Source organism: Carcharodon carcharias, chromosome 34 (assembly GCF_017639515.1).
Source record: "Carcharodon carcharias isolate sCarCar2 chromosome 34, sCarCar2.pri, whole genome shotgun sequence".
Taxonomy (NCBI): domain Eukaryota; kingdom Metazoa; phylum Chordata; class Chondrichthyes; order Lamniformes; family Lamnidae; genus Carcharodon; species Carcharodon carcharias.
Genome location: NC_054500.1, coordinates 11844003 through 11870307, shown reverse-complemented (window position 1 = coordinate 11870307; position 26305 = coordinate 11844003). Strand labels below are relative to the sequence as shown.

Sequence of the window (26305 nt, the reverse complement as noted above, 5' to 3'; positions counted from 1 at the left end):
CAATTGCTGTTCGACCATGTAAGTCTGTTCTCCATCCCTCAGCATTGCCTCACTATCTGGTCCTCCCACTCTATAGAAGTTTTAATTAAAAACATTATCTTTTTCCTCTGCAGGAATAGCCATGTCCTTGAAATTATATCAGTGCTTACAGTTCCCTCAAGCTTGTGAATCAGTCCCTACTGGCATATCTTCTATTAAGGCCAATTCTCTATCAGGTCATTACTTCATTCAAGCATTAAGAAGACTGTGTGTGCTGCATGAATCAGTAATCAGTTCAAAATTGCAGTGGTCACCACCTTAGAATTACAATGCAGCTTTATGATGTAGCTTCAATTAAAGAAAGAACTTGCATTTATGCCGTGCCATTCATGACCTCTGGACATCCCAAAGTGCTTAACAGCCAATGAAATACTTTTGAAGTATAGTCACTGTTGTAATGTAAGAAAGATGGCAGCCAATTTGCACACAGCAAGCTCCTGCAAACAGCAACATGACAAGGACCAGTTAAGTAAAATGGAATGGGATTCGAATCCACAGTCATCTGACCCAGAGGCAAGAGTGCTATCACTGACCAATGACTAACGCCTATTTTGTCGTTATTTTAAGATGTTACAGTTTAAGTCTCTTGCTACCCTGCTTACCAAAGGTTGAAATTTAATATTACTACAATATCAAATCACTCTAGAATATTCCAGTTCACCCTTTCCTCAAGCTCTATTATGAAACTCTCTTTTTTACTTTTTGGAATGTGGGTCAGACCGGCAAGGCAGTCCTTACTGTGCATTTTCAGTTACCCAAGAACATTACAAATCAACCAGGAGTGGAATTGTATGTAGACCAGACTAAATAGCAGTGGTGCTTTCCCTGGATTTCTGTGGTGTGATTTGAACTTGTAACCTATAGGTTGCTAGTTTCAGGACCGTAACCATTAGGCTACTTTGTCCAACCCTCCTCATGGAGCTTATGATGCTGGCTAACCATGGAAGTGCTAAGATGCTGAGTAATGTGATATGCAGTGTGGTTCCTCTGGTGAAGCGCACAGCCTAGGATACGGTCTCCACTGGAGATGCAGAAGTTTACACTGGGCCTCCCTTGACAGTAGCTGCCTATTCAATCCGAAAGGTTACCAGGTGTTCATTATGAGGCACACGTTTCTTCCGCAGTTTCAACTGTCTCATTTTGTGAAGCTTGGTTTAGTCAGTAGAGATTCTGGTGTTTAATGTTCCTAAATTACAGGATGGAGAGGACATTCAATACTCTGGATAATAACCTTGGGTTTTCTAGGGCTTAAAGATCAGTTGAGAGGAGCACTGACCTGTTGACTTTTACTGTAACTCACAAAGGACAGCTTTATTACCACTTAAAGGGCCCCCATAAGGACTACAATTTAGTCTTTGTGAGCTTTTTATCTCCATTTTCACTTGGCCCCATTCAAACATGTTAAATTAATTGGATGTTATCTGCAGCTTTTTTTAAATTTTAAGCTTCAAGTTCCAGTTTGGCAACGAAGGCCAATTCTGGGCATATTGCTGGGTGACAGCCATTGTGGTAAGCATTTACATTTTTGGGGTGTGAAAGTCACTGGTGTGGCCAGAATTTATTGCCCATCCTTGATTGCCCTTGACCCAAGTGGCTTGATTGACTGTTTCAGAAGGCAGTTAAGAGTCTGTAATCATATGCAGGCCAGACCATGCAATGACAGAAGATTTCCTCCTCAAAGGAACCAGATGGGTTTTTACAACAATACAGTAGTTTCATGATTGAGTGAGGCTAATATTTTGTTCCATAGTTATTCATTCTGCCCCCAGCTGGTATGGTGGAATTTGAACTCATGGCTCAGGAGCATTAATCCAGGTCTCTGGATTGCTAGTCCAGTGACATTACATTATGCCAAGCTACTGTTTTCCTCCTCACCCCTGGCACCTGCTGAATGCAATTGTCTGAAATGCTCCTTTCTTCTGTTATACCAAAATCATTTATTTAATTTAATTGGTCTAATATTGTGATCAAAATAGCACAGAGAGGAGCAAACATAGTTACTATTGATCCTGCCCAGTTTCAATTTCAAATCTCACGTTTCAAGAAATGGGAGTGTGTTTTCGCTTTAAATGAACAGAACCATTACACAGAGAGGGTGCTCTGTTTCACATGCTGCAGGATGTACCAAAACAATTTGCAGGCAAGATGTTTCTTTTGAAGTGTAGTCGTTGCTTCTGTAGGCAAATTCAATGGTGATATATTTCTGCTGAGCAAAACCTCACTAATAACAAATGAGGAAAATGACCGCTTAATTGGTTTGGTGGTGATTGAGGGATGAATGCTTTTTCAGTCCATTGTGGAGTTTTACTTGGAGCTGGTGTACTTCCACTGCCTTTGTCCCTTCTGACATGGCGTGCTTGGCAACTTCCCCGGGCAGCAGCAGGCGCACAGCAGTCTGGATCTCCTGGGAGCTGATGGTGCTGCACTTGTTGTAATGGGCCAGGCGGGAAGCCCTACTCACGATGTGCTTGAAAATATCGTTCACGAATGAGTTCATGATGCTCATGGCCTTGGAGGAGATGCCGGTGTTGGGGTGAACCCGCTTCATCACTTTGTAGATGTAGATGGAGTAACTCTCCTTCCTCGACCTTTGTTGCTTACTTCCTGCTCTTTGCTGACGGTTTCTTTAAGGTTTCTTGGGCTCCCTTCTTGGGAGCTGGTTTCTTATCAGCCATCTTCAGTTTCAGACACAAATGTCAGACAGGACACCAGGGGAATTCCCCATCTCTTTTACACCCAACTGAGCAGGTAGATGTGGTTTCTGTTTAAAATCTTGTCTGAAATACTGAACCTCTGACAGTGCAGTACTGAAGGAGTTGCTGCACTGCGAGTGTCTGCCTAGGTGGTGTGCTCTGAAGCAGGGCCTTGTGATCCAGTGTGAGGATGCAACCATGGAGCCAAACTAGCTTTTAAATTTTCAGAATACTGGGTAAAGTAATGGGGAAAATCTAGAAGATAAAGCAGGTCATCAGCATCAATACATAGGAAAGATCAAATCAAGTATCTGACAGAAGGTCCCTGTTGGATGACCTGGTGCGTTTCCTGTAGTTTCTGTTTTTATTCCAAAGGTGAAGTTAATATGTCTGATTTAAGATGTAACTTAGCTTGGGACTCTTCTGCTACTGCCTCTTTCTCTTAACAGCAACTCAAGCACGTGAACCTGGTTAATCTGTTGGAGGTATTCAGACGGAAGCGCAAACTACACCTGGTCTTCGAGTATTGTGACCACACTGTACTGAACGAGCTGGACAAATATCCCAGGGGGTGAGTGAGTGACATCTCTCTCTCTCTCTCTTGCCCTTTAAAAAGCTGTCCAATTTTGCATCACTTTCCTTGAGCTTTGAATTGCTGGAAGATTCTGCTTTTCGTTCTGGAGATGAATTAAAACAATTTAGTTCATGAGCTTTGTGTTCTCGGCAATGTGATTGACACATGCTCTGGCTCACTCGCCAGCTGCACCAATCTACTTGCTAACTGTGAACGCTGGTGCTGTGCCAGAACAAACGTCACACGTGAAACTGAGCACAGTGAGTCCAGGTCAGAGCATCAATCCTTAATCATGTGCAGGACAAGCCCTTACCATGACTATAAAGTTCCTGTCTCCTATACTTCAGCATATGTGGTAGACAACGATCCCACCCTCTCTACTCTGGTATATTTTAGATTAACCAGCAGAGGAGGAGGCCGTTAGGCCCACTTGTGCCTGTGCCAGGTCTTTTGAAAGATCTATCCTATTAGAGCCACTCACTTGCTCTTTCCCCATAATTTCTTCCAAGTGTTTATCCGATTTCCTTTTGAAAGTTGTCAAATTTGCTTGCACTATCCTTTCAGATCATCATAGCTTGCTAAAATAAAATGAAATAAAAATCCTCATGTTGCCTCTGATTCTTCTGCCAATTACCTTTAATATGTGTTCTTGGTTACTGACCCTTCAGCCACTGAAAACTATTTACTCTATCAAAACCCTTCATGATTTTTGAACACTTATATCAAATCTCCACTTAACGTCCTCTAGTCTAATGAGATTATCCAGAGTTCTTTCTAGTCTCTGCACGTAACTGAAGTATTAGATCCATTCTAGTAAATCTCTACACCCGCCATGATCGGTTTAGCCCTCCTAATAATGGTAGATTTGGTCCTCCCTATGCTGATAGTTACAGTAGGTTCCACCCTCCCTACACTGCTTTTTACAATAGGTGCTTGTTGCACCCTCCTTGTAATGGACTCCTCATTGCTCCAGGCCTTCCCTCCAAGCTCTGCATCCAGCTGTCCTCAACTCACCTGGATCTGGTCCCAGACTGTCAAACAGTCTGGGTTTGTCACAGTCTCTTGTTTGACCATATTAATTTCAAGAAACCCAAGAGCTTGTTTCTGTTGGGATCGTGGGCCCATTGGGGCTGGGTGGAGACTTCAACTTACCAAAGCCAATACGTGTGGCCAGGAGCCCACGTTATTACCTGATGCATCTTGCCTTGCTCAGGTCCTTAATGGAGAATGTGGTTCCTCATCAATGAACCACTGTTAACAATATTTTCTACCTGGGGTGAAAAGATGATCACAAAAGCCATTGTAAAGATATCCTGTTCTGAAGTTGAAATGTCCTTTTCAACTGTATAATCCAGTTATTATCAGTGATTTTTTTTTCATGCAGTCACTTAGTAGTAATCGTATCACTGTGTTCTGGCAGTGTTCCGGCAACAGGGGCTGGCTCAGGGCCTTTGTCATTGCAAGTTATCTGGGAGTCGCTAGTTGGTTGCCTGGCGATGTATTGTGCCTGGAACTTCAAACCAAGGACTGAAGGGGAAGAATTTTGAGTGTTCAGCTGTGCACAGTTAAACAACTAAAGGAAACCATTTCAAAAGGCCTGAGGAGCAACAATAAAACACAAAGGGTATGAGGAAAAGGTTAATCTATGCATAGATTGAGATATATGATCTGATTTGTGGCCATTTGCTCTGGCAGTGAAGACTTGGGGGTACTGAGTTAGGGTAGAGGTTGCTGCCTGACTTGTCCAACTCCATTTAGTTTATTGTTGATAACCCATCAACCATTATCTTGGAATAGCAAACACACCCTGGCCTCAAGAATGATCGACATTAGTTCACCATTGGGCAAGGACCAAAGCCATGTAGGTTGGGACACGAAGGCTAAAAAGGAGAAGGGCAATGAATTGACAAGTTGGTTTGAAAATCCTGCTGCTTGTAGGGAGAATGGAAGACTAATGACAAGTGCACATCTACTTTTACCATAATCAGTCCAGCAAAAGACATGCTACATTCTTAACGGGCAACAAGACTGCAGTAATTCTGGACTGATTTGATCCATCAACCTCCATCCTCCCAACAAACTGAACAACTGCTCTCTCTTCTCCCTGCCGCTGGTCCAGTGGACAACTGATAACTTATTTAATGTGCTGAGCAGGCTAAAAGACCCATGTTAGGCCTGCACGTTCTGTGGTCTCCAGGGTAACAAGAACCCCCCCCACTTCCCTCTTATCCTTCAGTCGATGCTGGAGGAGACAGCTAGAGATGGGAGTAAAGAATGGGGAGTGACAGAAAGAGAGGAACAGCCAGTGGAGGCAGAGGGGAGGAATGGAAATAGCAAAAGAGGATGATTGAAAGAGCAAGAAACACCCGTGAGCGGCAGGATTAGCCAAGTACAGCAGGTTGTTTAGTGGTTGCTATGCCTACGAAGCACTGTTTGCTTTGCACCGAGCGTATTTACAGTCAGAGTTGGGTTCTGCACAGCATACTAACCAGTCAGCTGCAGGGAAAGCTGTGTGGACTTAATCATCTGCATGGAAACAATTAAACAGTGGCTTTCAGAATCTTATACAAGCTGTCATTTTTTAAAAAACTGCCATTTGCAGTTTTATTTCCTGAGGGGAGGTGCCTGCTCGCTGAGATGAGAAATTATAAACAGACTGAAGTTGAACAGTTGAGAAGGAAAATGGGATAAGGGTGATAATTAAACAGGCCCATGAAAGTTAAACTCTTTATCTATAAAAAGTAAGTGCCACATAGGACATAATGGAGAACTGCTCTAAAATATATTCCTGATCTTTCAGCTTTAGACTTGGCTCAGATGAGGCCCCTCAGGTTCACCAGCATCTTGGTACTACTGAACGGTGGGGCTGCACTGGGCAATGGGTGGACTGGATTATAACCCAGTAAAACCCAGGATACTTTTATTTCCCCTCTTACCCAGCAAGAGGCCAAAAAGTGAAATCTTGGAAAATCTCAAGAAATGTTATTGTTTTTATATCTTCACACTTTTTTTTCCCCTTTGGGGAATAGTGTGCAAGTGTTGCAAGGATTAGCAGGCTGACTATCAACCTGTTGAACCAGTCATGAACACTCCTGCTATAGCCAAAAAAGCCAAAGGCCTCCTACATGAAATGCTATTATTGCTTTTTTAAAAAGGAAACTGGTGTGCTTCTGCTACGCTTTAAAAGTTTTGATTTTGCACGTAACAAAATGTAATCTCCAAAAAACACAAAGCAAATCCAGTCATTATACCGGTGTTTTTTCTGTATAAAGTTATAAAGATTTACAAGCAACTGCCAGTGTACAGGGAAATAATTAGCCTCTAATTGACTGTAAAATATTTCTAATCACATCAATTAGACAGAGTGGCCTCAATAGGGCACACACCTCAGCAGCAAAATAATACATTGTGCATTATGTGATCTTTATACACTACAGGGATGGGAGTAGACCACTCAGCCTCGAGTCTGTTTTCCCCCATTCACTTAGATAACGATGACCTTTTCTTCAACTCCATTTGTCTAGCTTTTATCCATGGCCCTCAATACCCTTAGCCAGCAAAAAACTGTCAATCTCAGTCTTGAATACTTCATTTGATCCATAGCCTTTTGGGGCAGAGACTTCCAAATTTCCACTACCCTTTCATATAAGCAAGAGCTTCCTGGGTGCTTCACTCACTGAATGGCTTGGCTCTAATTTTAAGATAATTTTATGATTATGTCCCCTTGCTCTTGATTCTCTAGCAAAGGAAAAGCTACTCCAGTTGGGGTCTGACCTAAGGCTCTGTACAACTGATGGGCCACGTCCTCAACTTTTGATTGTTGATTTTATAGTGGTGTGTGTTCGAGCACAATATTGAGGTGTTCTGACTTGATGCGCACCCACCCCTCCGCCAGTTGCAGATGGATTAAGGTGCAAAACCAAGTCACAAGATTTACAAGCAACCACCCCTGTACCAAGAAACTATTACCCTCTGACCACAGAAGATTCCTATTTACAGCAACTGGATCAAGTGGCTGTTACTAAGCCACACAAACCTGAAGTTTTTGGGTTCAATGGGTGAAGGAGGGAAGAAAAACAGGCAAGGTTCCTGCTTGTGCTCACTGTCCAGGAGAATGTGTGTGTATCTGTGTGAGGTTGGTAAGGGCAAGACGGGACTTAGAATATAATTCCTCCTCACAAATTGCATGTTGTTCATATGTCATGTTCCCAACTGGGACGAGATGCCAGAGCCCAGGAAAAGATTTCAGAAGAGGAAGCTTTAATTTAACTTCCCAACGATTCTGGAAATTTCCCTGCAATGGCTGTACGGGAGCTGATCTGTGCCCATCAACTAACTGCTGCCTCGTTTAGTTTTGCATTACCATAATTAATTTGTACTGCAGCCATCTCATTCGCAAAGAAGGGGAACAGCAGTAAAGGTCTTGGTAAAAGGGATAATTAAATTGTGAAGCGAAAGGAAACCTTTGTGACTATTAATACCAGACTCTACAGCTGGTGTCTGCTGCTTTAAATAATGCAACACGACATCTTTTTTAAAAAAAAAACTGAACGCCAGCTCCTATTACACTGACGCACTTTAGCTGGTCTGGTTCGGTTTTGTGTTTTTTTTTCACTTATTCTTTCACGGGGCCTGGACATTGCTAGCAAGGCCAGCATCTGCTGCCCATCCCTGCTTGGCTATTTCAGAGGTCAGTTAAGAGTCAACCACACTGCTGTGGATTTGGAGTCGCATGTAGGCCAGACCAAGTAAGGAAAGCAGATTTCCTTTGCTAAGGGACATTAGTGAACCAGATGGGTTTTTATAACAATTGATGATAGCTTCATGGTCACCATGGACCAGCTTACAATTTCAGATTTTAATTGAATTTAAATGCCATCAGCTGTTTAAACCCTTTCCCTCCAGAGGATTAATCTGGATCTCTGGATTATTTGTCCAATGATTTTACCACTAAACCACCATCTTCCCCAAGGAGAATGTGCATGATTAGGTCTGAGGGGAGGTGTGATTATTCATTTCTGTCTCTCTCTTTTTTCAGAGTTGCAGAAGATCAAGTGAAGAGCATTATAAGGCAGACATTGCAGGCTGTCAACTTCTGTCACAAGCATAATGTAAGTGTGGAAGAAAGAATGTTCTAGAATGGTACCAGGGATGAGCAGAAAATTATGATCTGGAATGCACTGCCTGAAAGGCTGGTGCGGAAGCAGTTTCAATTGTAACTTTCAAAAGGGAATTGGGTGAATATTGGAAAAGGAAATATATGAAGGGCTTTGGGGAAAAAAGCAGGGAGAGTGGGGTTAATTGGACAGTTCTTTCAAGGAGGCTAAATGGCTTCTTTTTGTTCTTTAAGATTCTATGAGAAGGTTTGGCTGGTGTAATTTGTCAGTCAATTGTTAGACAGCATACTTCCCTACCACTCACTGTACTGATGGATTAGTGAGTTTACCCAGTGAGTGAAGGCCAGCTTCAATCACCGGTATCTACTGAACTCAGATTATAGTTGTCTCAAGTTCCGGAGGAGAAAGATGACCAGGGGTATCTAACACTATCTAGCGACTCCAACTGGTTGGGCTAGCACAGGCTGGGCCCCGTGCAACGCAGCTCCTACCAAGGTGGAATATTGTGCCTGTACTCTGTTCAGACTTGTCTGTGGAGATGTTCTCAGGAGTAGGAAAGGCCATAGGAGTAGGAAAGGCCATATTAACTTGCCTGGTGAAGCTGGTTATACAACTGGGTTGGCTTGCTTCATTGGGCTGTTTAACAATATTTCAGTAGCTTTCATGGTCTGTTTCTGGTGTTAGCTCACATGCAGTTTCACAACCTTGCCTTGATGGGATTTCAACTTGACCTCTGGGTTTGCTACACTGGTACAATTGCCCCTTACCCTATCCCCTACTCCTCCATCAACTGGTAGGACTGGTACTAAATGAGATGAGTTGGGCTGTACAAGTTTGGTTCTTTGTGAGAGCCACAAATCCACAGCACAAAATGCCCGTTGTGTTCTGTGGTAAACAGCAATACTTTAAGCTCGCACATGAAGCTTTTGGACTCGGCACTAAATTACACACAGCGCATCCTGACTTTAGTTCAATCGAGCAATATGCATTACGGTATTCAGTCTAGGTGTGACAACTCACTACTTACTTTTGTGCTGCAAAGTCATTCGCAGTGGCTGACTGATTTTCAGTGCTTGTATCTATCTCAGTGCATCCACCGAGACGTGAAACCAGAGAACATCTTGATTACCAAGCACGGGGTCATCAAGCTCTGCGATTTCGGCTTTGCAAGAATCTTGAGTGAGTTTGTTTTCCTTCTCCATCCAGAGGCGGCAGAGCCTATTTCAACAATGTCCTAGATAAACATGTTGATCTAGTTTAGCTTTTTTTTAAACATTTAAATTAGTCAGGATGTTGTGATTCAGGATCTCAGATTATGAAAACCAAGGAGGTTAAAATACTGAGCAGATATGTAGAATTTCTTATATTTTGGTCAGGCCAGCAATTCTAATGATTTGTAATTACCGTGAAGTGAAAGAATTTTTAACAATTCTCAATTTTCCCCTAACTGCCGCATACTGTTCCTGGCATGAAATTCAGATTAGCTGTGTAAAGATTGTGAAGGAAAATAATATAGATTAACACTAATATTGAAATGTGGTGGAAGATTGGGGTGTGGGTGGGCAGTAATTCAGTGTTAGGGTCTGGGAAGGGAGATGGGGCCAAGTCCACTTCCTCTCCTTGGCTAAATTGAGCTGGATTGAATTTTGAGGTGTTAACCAGTGAAACCAAGGAAGGACTTGTATTGATACAGCAACATTCACTACCTCAAGACACCCCAGAGCAGTTTAAAGCTAATGAACAACTTTTTGAAGTTTAGTCACTGTTGTAATATTGGAAATTTGGGAGTTTTTTAAGTTCAAAATATAGGCTCACACTTCCATTGCCAGTACTGAGGGAGCGCTGCCCTGTTGGAGGTACAACCTTTTAAACCGAGGCCCTGTCTGCTCCCCTGGCTGGTCGATTGTCTGCATAGCATTTTGGGACATCATGAGATTGTGAAAGTCGCTAAGTCTTCCTTTTTAAAGTAGGAGAAAGGTGGTAGTTGATAAACCAGAGCTGGTGGGCCCAACTATCTGAGGCAGACCCTGGCAGTTAGAGTAGGTGCCTCTCCTGGGACCCCTAATGTTTGTAGCAGGGAGGTGTGACTGACCTGTGCTGACCTTGATATATTGACATCTTAAAGTTAATCACTGTGTTCCAGCTGGTCCAGGGGATGACTACACAGATTATGTGGCAACTCGCTGGTATCGTGCCCCGGAGCTACTGGTCGGAGACACGCAGTATGGCCCCCCGGTGGATGTCTGGGCAATAGGCTGCGTTTTTGCTGAGCTCACCTCGGGCAATCCGCTGTGGCCCGGTCGGTCAGACGTCGATCAGCTCTATCTAATTAGGAGGACACTGGGTAAGCTGCAGATCCTGGGACAGTTCTAGCCATTTCTGTCGCTCAGGGTTTCTTCGGCATTGAATGCGTTTTTTTGTCTAACGGGTCATGTTAATCAATGAATTGAGAGTATACTGAATAAACAATTAAGGCTGTGAAGGGGTGCCATCACTGATTGAATCTTTGGAACAGAGTGTCATCATTAAGCCAGCTTTAGCTAGATTCTAATCGTCTTTTTGAAGTATTTCACCCCTTACAAAACCTTCCAGTTTTATACTGTACAGTCTGGTTTACAGATGGTCTGGCTTCTGTCCAGTAGTGAACACTTTTTTTTATGTCTGGTATTTTCTTTTGAAATGCCTCTGGAAACTACAATTGTTTATTTTCACTGGGATGTCTGATTGCCCCACACCATAGGTACCTCTCCTGAGACCCCAGATGTTTGTAGCAGGGAGGTGTGACTGGCCTGTGCTGTCCTTCTCATGTTGACATCTTAAAGTTAATCGGAGTTTAAGAGCTCGGAGTGTCTGAGATTCCCATCAAAGCCTATGGGCTGGGTGTGTGAGATTCCCATCATGACTGATGAACCTCCAGCCTGTTCCTGTCTGGGCCCCAGGTCCCAACCCTGGCCCTGGTCTCAACCATGATTCCTGTGATGCTGCCATCCCACTCTGCCCCAGAGAACAAAGAACAAGAACAAAGAAAAGTACAGCACAGGAACAGGCCCTTCAGCCTGCGCTGATCATATTGCCCGTCAACTAAAACATTTTGCACTTCCGGGGTCCGTATCCCTCTATTCCCATCCTATTCATGTATTTGTCAAGCTGCCTCTTAAACACCACTATCGTACCTGCTTCCACCACCACCTCTGGCAGCAAATTCCAGACACTCACTACCCTCTGCGTAGAAAAACTTGCCCCGCACATCTCCTCTATAGTTTTCTCCTCTCACCTTAAATCTATGCCCCCAAGTAATTGACTCTTCCACCCTGGGAAAAAGCTTCTGACTATCTACTCTTTCCATGCCACTCATAATTTTGTAAACTTCTATCAAGTCACCTCTCAATCTCCGTCGCTCTAGTGAGAACAATCAGAGTTTCTCCAACCTCTCCTCTTAACTAATAACCTCCAGACCAGGCAGCATCCTGGTAAACCTCCTCTGCACCCTCTCCAACACCACCATATCCTTCTGGTAAAGTGGCGACCAGAATTGCATGCAATATTCCAAGTGTGGCCTAACCAAGGTTCTGTACAGCTGCAGCATGACTTCCCAGCTTTTATACTCAATACCCCTGCCAATGAAGGCAAGCGCGCCATATGCTTGCCTGACTACCTTATCCACCTGCGTTGCCACTTTCAGTGAGCTGTGGACCTGTACACCCAGATCCCTCTGCCCGACAATGCACTTAAGGGTTCTGCCTTTTACTGTATAATTCCTGCCTATAATAGACCTTCCAAAATGCATTACCTCACATTTATCCGGATTAAACTCCATCTGCCATTTCTCCGCCCAAGTCTCCAACCAATCTATATCCCATTGTATCCTTTGACAATCCTCTTCACTATCTGCAATTCTTCCAACCTTAGTGTCATCTGCAAACTTACTAATTAGCCCAGTTACATTTTCCTCCAAATCATTTATGTATGCTACAAACAGCAAAGGTCCCAGCACTGATCCCTGCAGAACTCCACTAGTACAGCTCTCCATTCAGAAAAGCAACCTTCCACTGCTACCCTCTGTCTTCTAGAACCAAACCAATTCTGTATCCATCTTGCCAGCTCACCTCTGATCCCGTGCGACTTTACCTTCTGTACCAGTCTGCCATAAGGGACCTTGTCAAAGGTCTTACTGAAATCCATGTATATAACATCCACTGCCCTTCCATCGTCGATCATCTTTGTCACTTCCTCGAAAAACTCGATCAAGTTAGTGAGACACGACCTCCCTTTCACAAAACCATGCTGCCTCTCACTAATACGCCCATTTGCTTCCAATGGTAGTAAATCCTGTCACAAAGAATCTTCTCCAATAATTTCCCTACCACTGACGTAAGGCTCACCGGCCTGTAATTTCCTGGATTATCCCTGCTACCCTTCTTAAACAATGGAACCACATTGGCCATTCTCCAGTCCTCTGGGACCTCACCTGTAGCCAGTGAGGATACAAAGATTTCTGTCAAGGCCCCGACAATCTCCTCCCTTGCCTCCCTCAGTACTCTGGGGTAGATCCCATTGGCCCTGGGGACTTATCCACCTTAATATTCTTCAAGACGCCCAACACCTCCTTTTTTGATCTCAACATGATCCAGGCTATCTACACACTCTTCCCCAGACAAATCGACCGCTAAGTCCTTTTCTTTGGTGAATACTGATGAGAAGTATTAATTTAGTATCTCTCCCATTTCCTCTGGCTCCATACACAGATTCCCACCTCTGTCCCTGAGTGGGCCTACCCTTTCCTCTTGCTTTTCACATATGTATAAAAGGCCTTGGGATTTTCCTTAATCCTGGTTGCCAGTGACTTTTCATGACCCCTTTTAGCCCTCCTGAGTCCTTGCTTAAGTTTCTTCCTACTTTCTTTATATTCTCCATGGGCTTCATTTGTTCCCAGCCTTCTAGCCCTTACGAATGCTTCCCTTTTCTTTTTGACTAATCTCACAATATCCTTCATTATCTAAGGTTCCTGAAACTTGCCATGCTTATCCTACATCCTAGCAGGAACATGCCGGTCCTGAATTCTTATCAACTGACGTTTGAAAGCCCCCCAACATGTCAGTTGTTGATTTGCCCTCAAACATCCACCTCCAGTCTAGATTCCTCAGAAGTTTTGCTCCACCCCCCCATTTGCATCACAGGGTTGGAGTAAAGAGTCAGCCTCTTGATCTTAAAGAGGTCACTTCCTGGGAGATTGTGTGGGGGTTAGCAGGGGAGTCTCAGTGTCCTGGAGGTCCATTAGTGACCACCCTACCCCTTATCCCTACAGCCATCACAATATTCATACATACATCCATATATGTTTGCAAGGAGTCACTGAAACAGAGTGCCTATGAAAGAATCATTGAATGGAAAACACTATTAACTGGTGTAAGCAAAAGCTGCAGCCTAGTTGCCCTCACTCTCAGACCTCGATACCTCAAGGGGTTGGGGAGGTAGACCCCCTTGTAATATCAGGGCTCAGTATTGGCTTTCTGATGCGCCTAAGAATTTATTGAGCTGATTTAAAGATCCTATTATGCTGTTCCGTCCAGTCCCAGCCATCCCCAGTACATGAGCATGTGTGGGTATTGGAGCAGGACAGTGACATCTATCTCCCTTGACATTGTGCCTTAATCACATTCTTCACATGAGCGCTGTGTGATATTTTCTCTACTCCTAAAGGGGATCTCATCCCTCGGCACCAAAAGGTATTCAGTTCCAACCAGTTCTTCAGTGGAGTCAACATTCCTGTTCCTGACATCATGGTAAGGACCTCCTTTATAAAATGAATGTCCTACGTTTCTATAGTGCCTTTCACAGCCTCAGAACGTCCCAAAGCATTTTACAGATAATGAAATACTTAAAGTGTAGTCAGTATTGTAGAAAATATGGCAGTCAATTTTCACATAGCAACTCCCACAAATAACAATGACAAGATGATCTATTTTCGTGATTTTGTTTTGAGGGATAAATATTGGCCAGGACAGCATCCCTGCTCAGCTTTGAAATAGTGCCTTGTGATCTTTCATAGGCACTCTGCTTAATTTCCTATCCGAAAAACAGTGGGCAGGATTTAATGCCCCTCCCATGCTGAGTTTCGCGGCAGGGAGATCATTTAATCGGGTGGTGGGTGGGGACCCCTTTGCCTTCCTGCCTGTGCCTCAGTTAAGTCCATGGTGGGAAGGCTCGTGACGGCATTTAGTGCTTGCTTAGAGGCTTCGCCCCTTTGCCACTGGTATGTACCCAGTGGCAGGCCGGGGTCCTATGTCGGGAGCTTGCAGGCTCCCGGTGGGGGGGTTCAAAGGTGCTGAGTGCCTGATCGAGGAACCTGGCATTGGGAAGGTGGGAGCCCACTGAGAGTCACTCCCTCCCCCTGCAACCCTCCTACTGCCCTCACTCACCTTTGCTTAGGTCCCTCAGCAATACTTGGGGGGATGCAATACCAGCAGCAGCCACCACCTCCCTGGTGGCACTGCTGAGCAATAAAGAGCTGCTTGCCCCTGATGGTCTGGCAGCTCTTGGCAGGCGGGTCTTCTGCCCCCAGGGTCCTTGATCCTAGGGAAGACCTGCTGCTTCCCTGCTAAGTACCATATTGGCACTTAATTCGGAAGGCCTTCCCAAAAAGAGGCAACATGGAGCTCTCCAGCTGTTGGCCAAGACCTCTGTTGCCTCCATTAAATACCACCCAGCATGTCTTGACAGTGCAGCACTCGCTCAGTACTACAATGGGAATGTTGGCCTGGATTATATGCTCAAGTCTTTGGAGTGGGAGTTGAACCCACAGCCACCTGAGTCAGAGGTGTATGTGTTACCCATTAAGCCACATCTTAGACCATTGTCGAATCCATGAGTTTGCACTCAGTCCTGGATGTGAACTTTGGAGGTTCATACCAAGGGAATAAAAAGATAGAAAGATTTATTTTTGAGGTTGTGAAAGGCACAGTGTTAATGTCCCAAAGTGCTTTATGGCAATTGAAGTATGTTTTATAAAGGGTTTCCACTGTTTTACTACTTCTCGGTCAGTGCTTTGCTTCCATTCCTCCACCAAGTTGCTTTCTCCTGTCTTGAGCTAGAAGTCAGTTCCACAGGCTGGCAGCAGATCCCTAAGGCCATATCCAAAGGGTGTGAGCTGAGACAGTGTGCTGGTGGGCCAATCAACAGGGGGAGAGCTTCACTGCCACATCAGGTCCTGCTCTCACTTGGGTTGCATGCACCTACACAAGATCGATAGTGATCAGGAGCCAGAACCCTGACTCATTATACTCCCCTTTATTTTCCTCACCACCTTCCCAACCTCCTCTCCACCAATCCAGGGGTGCTGAGGCCAACTGTAGCATCCCAAGTGCCTCTGCAACTGAAATTGGTTAACTGATAACTGGCACTATTGGTTGGTAGGCAGCCTACTCACACCAAGGCCAGTGGGGCAGGTAAGATGGGCAGTCGTTTCCCCAGAGAAACTTAGGGGCCTAACCTTAACCTGACCCCTAACACCATACTACCAATACCCTGATCCTTTGGGGGAAGGAGTTGCAATGCAATTGATGCAGTATGTGAAATTATCTGTGATCTATAACCTTAATGAAAAGGTCAACTGCATACAATGACGCGTGTGATAGGATCTTGTCATCTCATGCTCCTGAATGTGTCTCATCATTACAGTTGTGATAATCACCCTTAAATGCATCCAGTAGTAAGAGACCGTGCCATGTTGTGCGCCACCCAATCAGGAATTTTTTTCTTCCTCCTCCTCCTCTTACCCGTTCCTTTCTCTGCTCAGAGCAATTATTCTCCAAACCACAGCAAAATGCCGTGATTTTTTAGTAACAGGTGGTAGGATGAGGAGACAGACCCCAAATCTGCCTCAGTCGGAACAGGGATCGAAACCCATGCTGTTGGTGTTAATCCGATCCACGCACTAGCCATCTAGTCAACTTAGTTAACCGGCCTCCAGTTTGTACGTTGCAAGACAGAAATTCCTGATGGTGTTGTTGATTCAATGCTAACATTGGATTTGTTTCAATGGAAACTGCCTTCCACAAAACACGTACCCAGTATTGCTCAAACTCTCAGGTGGAGGTGGCAAGATACATAAGATGGGCAGAGCTGGGTACAATCTCTCACCTGGGATGTTCCAATGGCCTCTGTTACTGCCCTTTAGACTCAACTTCTAAACTGGGAGAATCCTAGTGGATTTATCAGGGTGGGGGTTGGTAGTGAAGAAGAGGTTTAGATTATGAGATGGCAATCCTACCAGGATGGAAAGAGGGTCAGTCGGAGTGCTAACTCTGCTGTTTGCTTGTTCTCCCAGGAGCCATTGGAGGTGAAGTTTCCCCATATCTCTCCTCAGGCCCTCCACTTAATGAAGGTGAGTGTGTCCGCAAGCTATCGCAGTGTGAAACATCCCAAATAACATCGCACTGAGAAGGACACTATGCAGAACGGGTTGTGGGCAACTCCATGTTGACCAGTGTTAGTTGGGGCTATGGAATTAATATCGAAAGCATGATTGGCTACCGTTCAATTTGGTGCTACTTGCTTACATTTAAACCATTCGCTGTAGTAGAGACCCTAACCCTGTCTATATAACAATATTGTCTACACCACACACCTTTATAGCAGCATTTCAATATATTACCACACCCAAGCAACATTCTGATATATCACACCCCTAGTAAAATTCTGACATACCCACATCCTCACTGCAACACTGCGATATACCCCACAGATACTCTGAATGTACCTTTCACTGTAATATTGACACATTCCACATCCCACACTGAGACATTATTGTATACCCCATGTATCACTGTAACTCACACGCTCACAGGTCCAGGTAAGTGTGCCTACATCGCTACAAATTCTATGCACAATCCCAATGTAGGACAATGTTAAAGAGTCGGAAAGGACTCAGCGTGAAAGCATTTCACCTCTGTTGCTTGTCCCAGGGCTGTCTAATGATGAACCCCACAGAGAGACTGACATGCGAGCAGTTGCTGCAGCACCCACACTTTGACAGCTGCCGGGAGGAGATGGACAGCAGCAGAGATTCTGAGAAGCACAACAGGAGGCATGAGAGGATGCCACGCAGGCGGCCACCTGGGGTAAGGGCACAGTGCTTCAAACCATTGTTGATTGTTGGAGTTAACTGACCACTGCTCAGCCATTTTAAGTCAAAAGTAGGTGAAGTGAATAATGTACAGGGGTTAGAACCTTGTCAGTTGCATCACATTCCCCAAAAGTTACTTATGACCATAATAACATCAAAAAAGGAGTAGGCCATTCGGCCCCTTGAACCTGCTCCGCCATTCAGTAAGATTATGGTTGATCTGGTTTTGGCCTGAACTCTACTTTCCTGCTTATTCCCTACAACCCTCTATTTCCTCTACAATTCAAAAATCTGTCTGTCTCAGCCTTGAATGTATTCAATGACTCAGCCCCCACTGCTCTGTGGGATAAATGCAAAGATTAATTCCCTGTGAGAGAAGAAATTCCTTCTCATCTCCATTTTAACCCCTTATTCTGAACTATGCCCCCTAGTTCTAGATTCCCACAAGGGAAATGTCCTCTCAGCATTCATCCTGGCAAGCCCTATCAATCATATATGTTTCAATAAGCTCACCTCTCATTCTTCTAAATCCCAATGAGTCCAACCTGCTCAAGCTTCCCTCAAAAAAAAACATATCCAGGGAATCAACCTAGTCAGCCTTCTGTGAACTGCCTCTAATGCAAGTATATCCCTCCTTAAATAAGAGCCAGAATCTTCCAGTTCCCCTGCGACATGGCCAGCGAGCCACTGAAATTTCCAATCATATCGGTGGGATCAGAAGATCCTGCCAACGTGAGGGCTGGAAAATTCCAGCCAAGGAGGCTAAAACTGGATGCAGTACTCTAGGTATGGTCTCACCAATGCTATTGTAGAAAGACTTCCCCACTTTTACACTCCATCCCCCTTGCAATAAAGGTGAACATTCCATTTGCCCTCCTAATTGCTGTACCTGCATGCTAATATTTTGTTTCATTTACAAAGACACTCACATCCTTCTGCCACAGCATTCTGCAGTCTCTCTCCATTTAGTTAATGTTTTGCTTTTCTATTCTTTCTACTCCATCTGCCAAATTTTCTCCAATCACTTAACTTATCCATATTCCTTTGCAAACTCTGTGTCCTCTACAGAACTTACTTTCCCACCTATCTTTGTGTCATCAGCATATTGGCCTACAAGCTACAATATATTCTGTCCCTTCAAGTCAATATAAATTGTAAATAGTTTAGACCCAGCACTGATTTCCGTTGGCACCCCACTAGAAAATGATCCGCTTATCCTGACTGTTTCCTGTTAGTTAACCAATCCTCTATCCATGCTAATATGTTACCCCAAACACCATGTACAGTAACCTTTTTTATGGCACCATATCAAATGCCTTTGGAAATCAACATACACAACATCTATAGGTTCTATGGCACCACCCCATGCCCATGCAAAAGATGTAACACCTGCCCCTTCACTTCCTCTCTCCTCACCATCCAAGGGCCCAAACACTCCTTTCAAGTGAAGCAACATTTCAGTTGCATTTCCCCCAACTTAAGTCTACTGCATTCGTTGCTCCCAATGTGGTCTCCCCTACATTGGAGAGACCAAACGTAAACTGGGCGACTGCTTTGCAGAACTGCGGTCTGTCCGCAAGAATGACCCAAACCTCCCTGTCGCTTGCCATTTCAACACTCCACCCTGCTCTCTTGCCCACATGTCTGTCCTTGGCTTGCTGCATTGTTTCAGTGAAGCACAACGCAAACTGCAGGAACAACACCTCATCTTCCGACTAGGCACTTTACAGCTTTCCGGACTGAATATTGAATTCAACAACTTTAGGTCTTGACCTCCCTCCTCCATCCCCACCCCCCTTCTGTTTCTTCCCCCTTCCTTTTGTTTTTTTCCAATAAATTATATAGATTTTTCTTTTTCCCTCCTATTTCCATTATTTTTAAATATTTTTAAATCTTTTATGCTTCCCCACCCCTACTAGAGCTATACCTTGAGTGCCCTACCATCCATTCTTAATTAGCACATTCGTTTAGATAATGTCACCAACTTCGACACCTATGTGTTCTTTTGTTCTGCCGTCTGTGACATCTTTTGATGATCTTCTATCACTGCTTTTGCCTACAACCACACCACCCCCCATCCACTTCTCCCCCCACCCCCCAACCACCTTAAACCAGCTTATATTTCAACCTTCCCTGGGATTCACCTAGTTCTGTCGAAGGGTCATGAGGACTCGAAACGTCAACTCTTTTCTTCTCCGCCGATGCTGCCAGACCTGCTGAGTTTTTCCAGGTAATTCTGTTTTTGTTTTGTTATCTATAGGTTCCCCTTTGTCCATCCATCTCACTAGATCCTCTAAGTGCTCTAATAAATATGTCAAATGCCAATTTCCTTTCATACAATTGGGCAGAATCAACATGGTTTTATTATGATTTTCTAGGTGCCCTGCTACTTTAATAATGGATGCCAGCATTTTTCCCAATGACAGATTTTCAGCTAACTGACCAGGTTATCTTTCACTAATGCTGTTTGAGGGATCTAGATTGAGCCAGGACAATAGTGCCTTTAACGCTGAATTACAGAGATATTACAATGTGAGGATAGGCCATTCCACCTGAATCCCTGTGTTGATGTTTATGCTGCACCCCAGGAGTAATCCTATAATTTGACATGCCCTCCTTGGTCAGTAGCTGCTACCCCTCTGGCCCAAAGTTTGATATTCCAAAAGGCAGTGCTCAAAAAATGAGAACTTTAGAAGAGATTGTATGTGAACACGAGATGTTGGTATCAAGGCCTTCACTGCAGAAAAGGCCTGTACATACATTGCTTCTCTTCAACAATATGCCCATCTGATGTTTAAATGGTTACATGGTCTCTTCCTCAATCACTTTTTCTTGGAGCACACTCCACAGCCTCAAAACTGTATATTTAAAAGAAAGTCATTCTGCTCTCTGTCCTAAGCCTTTTGCATTTAATCTTGTATCTGCATTGCCTCATTCTGTGTCAGCTGTTGCTCAGTTGGTAGCACACTTGCCTCTGAGTCACAAGGTTGTGTTGTGGGTTCAAGTCCCACTCCAGGACTTGAGCACAATGTCAAGGCTGACTGCAACACTGGAGGAGTGTAAGGGAGATGGTGGTTTAGTGGCAATATTTCAAGACTAGTAATCCAGAGGCCCAGACTAATGCTCTGCAGTTCAAATCCCACCATGGAGGCTGGTGGAATTTAAATTCAGTGATTGGATCTTAAATTTAAAAGCTAGTCTTAGTAATAATGGCCGTGAAACTGTTATTGATTGTTGTAAAAATACATCTGGTTCACTAATGTCCTTTAGGGAAGGAAATCTGCTACCTCTTCCTGATCTGGTGTACATGTGACTCTAGACCCATAGTAATGTAGTTGACTCTTAACTGCCCTTTGAAATGGCCTAGCAAGCCACTCAGTCCAAGAACAATCAGGGATGGGCAACAACTGTTGGCCTTGCTAGCGACACCCACATCCCTTGACGGAATAAATAAAAACCAGAACTGTCCGAAGTGCTGCTGACTTTTGGATGAGATGTTAAACTGAGGCCCAATCTGCCCCCTTAGATGGACATAAAAGATCTCAAGGTACTATTTCAAAGAAGAATGGGAGTTATCCACAGTATCCTGGCTACTATTTATCCTTCAATCAACATCATAAAAACAGATGACTTGATAATTATCTCATTGGAGCTTGCTGTGTGCAAACTGGCAGTAGTGTTTCCTACATTACAGCAATGACTACACTTCAAAAGAATGTCTTTGGCTGTAAAGTACTTTGAGATGTCTGATGGTTATGAAAGGTGCTATGCAAATGCTATACAATTTTTTTTCTGTTTAATCTGGAAATGATCTGTTTCTATCTACTCTGTCCATTTTTTAATAATTTCTTAATGCCTTTATCAAGTCATCCCTTAATCCCCTCTGTTCTAACAAAAAAATCTATAACTTAAGCCTTTCTTAATATCTCTTTCCTCATCCTCATAAATCTGTGCTGTACCCTCTATATTGCCTCAACATATCTTCAATAATGTAGAGTCCCAAACTGCACGCAGTCCTCCAACAGTGATGTTAAACCTTTTATACAGATTCACAATTTCTAGTACGGCCAGGTGACAAGTGATAGAATGACTCCCCTCTCTTTCTGCCTCTCAGTTGACCGTAACAGGTGTTTTTTTTTAAAGAATTTGTTTGCCAATTCAGTGAGTGCTTAAGTATTCAAGTGCTGTGACTGTAAAAGACACAGGTTTTCTTGTAAGTTTTAAAAGTAAAGAGAATAGTATTTATTGTACTTAACACTTGATCTAAATAAAATAATAAAAACTCTGCAACTCACACACTCACATGCATTCAAGAATACACACATACACAAGTTACAAAGTGGGACGGTAGGTTAAATTGCTAAGAGTCCAAAAAAAGGTCAGTTGATGGCTTGGATGGTTTTAGATTGGGCTCGATGGTCTTCCTGGATTCTGCGCAAGATGATTTAAAGATGTTGACAGACGATTTCAGTCTTGTCTTCTGGAGTCAGTAGCTGGGTTGAAGTTTAAGATGCTGCCTGCTGTGGCTGGTCAAAAAAGAGGCAAGGCACAAGCTTGCAGAAAGGCTGGGGAGAGAGGGTGCCCATTTGGTCTTTCTGGTCTCTCACTGACCAGCCTGGAAAACAGTTTCTTAAAACACAAAGCGCTTGTTCATCACGTGATCCCCTCTCTCAAACTGTCCAGTCACCAAAAGATGATCATAGTAAGATGGTTCTACAAATTTTGACATTGCAGTCTCCAGTCCTATATCCAGATTGCCTGGGCAAGGAGCCCTGGTTTAATGTCACATTTGGCTAACAGCACCTCTGACAGTGCAGAACTCCCTCAGGACTGTACTGAAGTGTCTGCCTCGGTGTGCTAAAGTCCTGGGTAAACACACAACCCAGTATGGTTGCTGAGTTACAACAGACCAGGGATCATTCCTGCCCTGTGCTAAGTTAGTCTATCTTAGCTGGAACAATAGGTGGAAGATGGATATTGTTGCTGTAGGGATCAGGAATGAGTTAGTGTTCATGCTCTTCGTTACCATCCAGTTGTCCCTTTGGAAAATGCATCGTATATGTGAGGAGGCTGGACTGCAATAAACCTTGAGACCAAATAGCCTGCACTATGAGAAGAGATTGTGATTGTACCTTTTCATTTGTTTTTTTCTCCTCTGCTCTCCTAGCTCCAGTACCTGCCTCAACTAACGAGCAGCAACATCTCGCCAGCACCTGAGACCAAGAAGTACCACCGGCACAAGTACGACCATCACTTGCCCAACATCTGACTATATGGAAGCAAAAGCCAGCGAGCCCAGCCAAACACCCACCTGCACTTCCACAACTTCCCCACCAAGTGGAACTCCTGACAACTGCTTCCAAAACCACTCTGCATTTCAAGAGACTTGGTCATTCAGTTGTGGGCGTTTAAGGAAGGGGTTAGGCACTGGAGAGGTATTTGTCTTTGGTAAGAAATTGCGCTCTTGATTTGGCACAATTTTTGTGCAGGAAATCCAACCCCCAAGTGAATGTCAACTCCATCGAGTTGTGTGACAGGCCTGTGCTAATATTGCAATGTGTGGTTGGCAAATAGTAATTCTCCTGATGGCCAGGCCCCTGTTTAAATATATGAAGATACCTGAAACGTACAGCTGAAGTGGTGACCAACTTACAATAAATTTGTACCTTTTCTGGTTTGCAAATTCTTTTTATAGGCCAGTAAATCCACAAGTGGCAGTCTTCCTAGTCGATTGAGAATAGACTTGTTTTTAAGTACAAGACAATGGAGTTGACACTTCAGAAATGTATTGTGGAGCCACCTACTGGCCAGAACCTACAATTGCAGTGACTGTTGACATAATGAAATTGAATGGGAAATGCTGACACAACAATTTACATTGAGAGAAGTTATCTGAAAAGTGGGACCAAAAATAATGATAGGAGGAAGTAAGCTTTTATGGACAGCAAGTGCCTTACATCCTATGTATGATTTTTAGAGAACCAAAACAATCCGATTCTGTCTCCTGAACTGTAGTGTTGTAGGGTCTTTATTAATGTATGTACATACCTATGTGTGCATATCATCAGAGGGGTGAATCTTCCCTCTTGTCTGAATCCTGAATATCTAACCAACCTTCCAAATACCCTAGGTTCACTCTCTCCTAGGTTTGGATGGATGACAGACATAGCTTCAGCCTTCCCATTGCAGGCTTTGAACTGAAGCCCATTAATCCAGCTATAATTTAGAGCTGGAACAGTCTCTGATTACATGGCTATTTTCTGAAAGTGACAGCTGTAATTATTTGAAATATACAGCAGTTATGAGTTCAGTTTTTTTCATATGCACCATTTCTGACAAACACTAAATATTGTGTCTAATTCAGCAATGGAGGGATCACTGAAGTGAAACTAGCCCTGTGTCTAAGTGGGGACCATAAATGGTTGGGAATGAGTTAAGAATCTACTGCAGCTGGGGAGGCAATATTGGAGTGTGGGACTGGTGGTGTAGAGGTCATTGATCTTTGGCCAAGCCAATAGGCACCTTGTTTCTCTTGCGCTTCCTGTCCACATGGTGGATGGAGCCAGTAGGACACCCGTACTAACATTGACTTTCCTACACCATGCTTGAAAGAATGAATGATCTTCCTCCTGACACTGTTTATAAGGAAGCAGAGCATAGCTTCACCAGCAACGGGCACAATTCCCCAGGACAGCTGCCTAGCAATAGAACAATAAAACAGCCCATAGAGGCAGCTAGAACTATACAGTCACAAAACAGTGATTTGGGCTAGGCCCTTCAGCTCACCTTATCTGCCCCATCGAGGAAGAATCTAACCCCATCCCCCACCAGCATCTAACTATTATGACTCCTGGGCCATTGTCCGAACAAGAACAATGTAAACTACGTGAGACGGAATAGACTCTTTGTAAATGTCATGGGTTCTAGTTGGATTAGGTTATGTGTTCAACATGATCCTAAGGGTTGGGCCAGAGTCTGAGCTTTATCATGGTTCCTGGTTTATTTAATACAACATATGTATAAAAGAAACATTTGTGTGTAGTATGGATTGGCCTCTGCCTAGTGGATAGTCCCACCCTTCATTCTTGTTGGTACACGTTTGACTTTATTTCCCAGCCATAAGTATATAGCCATTGGAGATCTTGCCGTGCATAAATTGGCTGACACATTTCCTGCATTGTAACAGTAACTACACTTTAAAATTAAAGGTTAATTTCCTGGATACCGCTATGAGCAACCTGAGAGAAAAATCTTTTTAAAAAGGTTTTTTACAACTTACTTTGGACACTTTCATTGATTTGAGACAGGACAATGGCTGTTTGACTGGTGGGTGATTGGAGATGGGAGGTCACATGATGAAACTGCCAGGAATACATCCAACCTGAGTTGGAGCCCTAACCCTTGTTGTATAGTCCTGGAGGCTCATCATACAGTATGTAGCACTTCCTTTGACTCAAGACAAAGACATTAAATCCCAACATCTCTTGCATAAGAGTCTCTGGGAAAGCTTGTGAATTCTGTGTGTGTAGAGAGGAGGTCTTTGGGTCGTTCCCAACACTGAGGGACCAGTGTGCCATATTAATTTGGGGCCAAGGGTCTCTAGTCTGAGGCAGACAAGATATCATAAGTCTGTAATGGCTTTTTTTGGGAGACCTATCCAATTAGACCTACTCCCCATAGACTTGTATGTTTTTTTCTTTTGCAGTACACACCTAATTCCCTTTTGAAAGTTATAGCTATGTGAGGTAAGTTGCACAGCTTGGTACTGATCAACAATCCAAGTGGCCGATTAAATGGGATGATACAGGGTGGCTGGAGTGGAGATGGAACCCATTAAACTTACAAGAAGCATATTACCCCTGAGCCATGGCTGATATATTTCCAATGGTAAAGCCGAGGGGAGAGAGATCCTGATGAGTTATTAATGTGCTCTTTTCCCAGATAAAAATGGAAGAGCACCACTTTTTCTATTGAAACAAGAAGCAAAGCCTCTATTTCTTTGACCAGTGCCCTCTCTCCACTGATGGTATGATAGCATTTATAGGCTGCTTGAATTGTTGATGAATTGTGTGTATCGACCGAATGGGTTACAGAAGACTGGTGGCTTTGAGGACCTGGGTTCAGCCTACTGTATTAGCACATGAATAGACAGCCGGTCCTGCAACTTGCCTGGTCCAATCTCGGCTGTTCTGTCTCTCAAATCAGCCAGAGCCTCTCCCAGTTCATCCTCACTCCTGCCCCTCTTGGAGCCAATTCGTGTAAGTTTATATACACCAAAGGCCCAGCCCAAGTAGGCACAGGATGCTTTTGTATAATAAACCTGTTTCTTTTAAACTTAAGTGAACGATGGTGTTTTTCTTTGAGATTGTTTCAACTACGGACAATGGGATCATTCAGCCTTCAGCATAACACATCCTGAATCACTCACTTTACCTCCAGTTTAGTGCTAGGTATGATTAACCCTTTCTAACGAATAAAAAAGGGACTGTTAAAGCATCACCATAGCAAGAACTAAAAGCAGATCGAACAGCCTCACTATTCCACCAGTCTTATTCCATTGGCCATTGTAAGGCTGCAGTAATGCCATGCTGCCTTTTGGTGACGCTGCTGAGCAGCAAAGGCATTGTAAGCTTACCAATGACACCATGAGGTTGTTGGATATTATTGTAACTGCACCCTCCCAACAGAAGATGGAGGATTGAATAGTCAATATGTATAAATATTGAGCAAAAGAACAAAATACTATTGATGCTGGAAA

The 26305-nt window shown here is 43.8% G+C and overlaps 1 protein-coding gene across 1 annotated transcript in view; it reads left to right on the top strand.

Annotated features, from left to right (window-relative positions):
* Positions 1-25886, top strand: part of LOC121272677 (cyclin-dependent kinase-like 1) — a 51866-nt gene extending 25980 nt beyond the window's left edge. The window contains exons 3-10 of the mRNA XM_041179396.1: positions 3182-3303; positions 8345-8417; positions 9512-9602; positions 10567-10767; positions 14124-14206; positions 16750-16806; positions 17387-17542; positions 22715-25886. Of these exons, the coding sequence (XP_041035330.1) occupies positions 3182-3303; positions 8345-8417; positions 9512-9602; positions 10567-10767; positions 14124-14206; positions 16750-16806; positions 17387-17542; positions 22715-22816 (885 nt within the window). The 3' untranslated portion in view covers positions 22817-25886. The remainder of the gene's footprint in view (positions 1-3181; positions 3304-8344; positions 8418-9511; positions 9603-10566; positions 10768-14123; positions 14207-16749; positions 16807-17386; positions 17543-22714) is intronic.
* Positions 25887-26305: the final 419 nt, after the last annotated feature.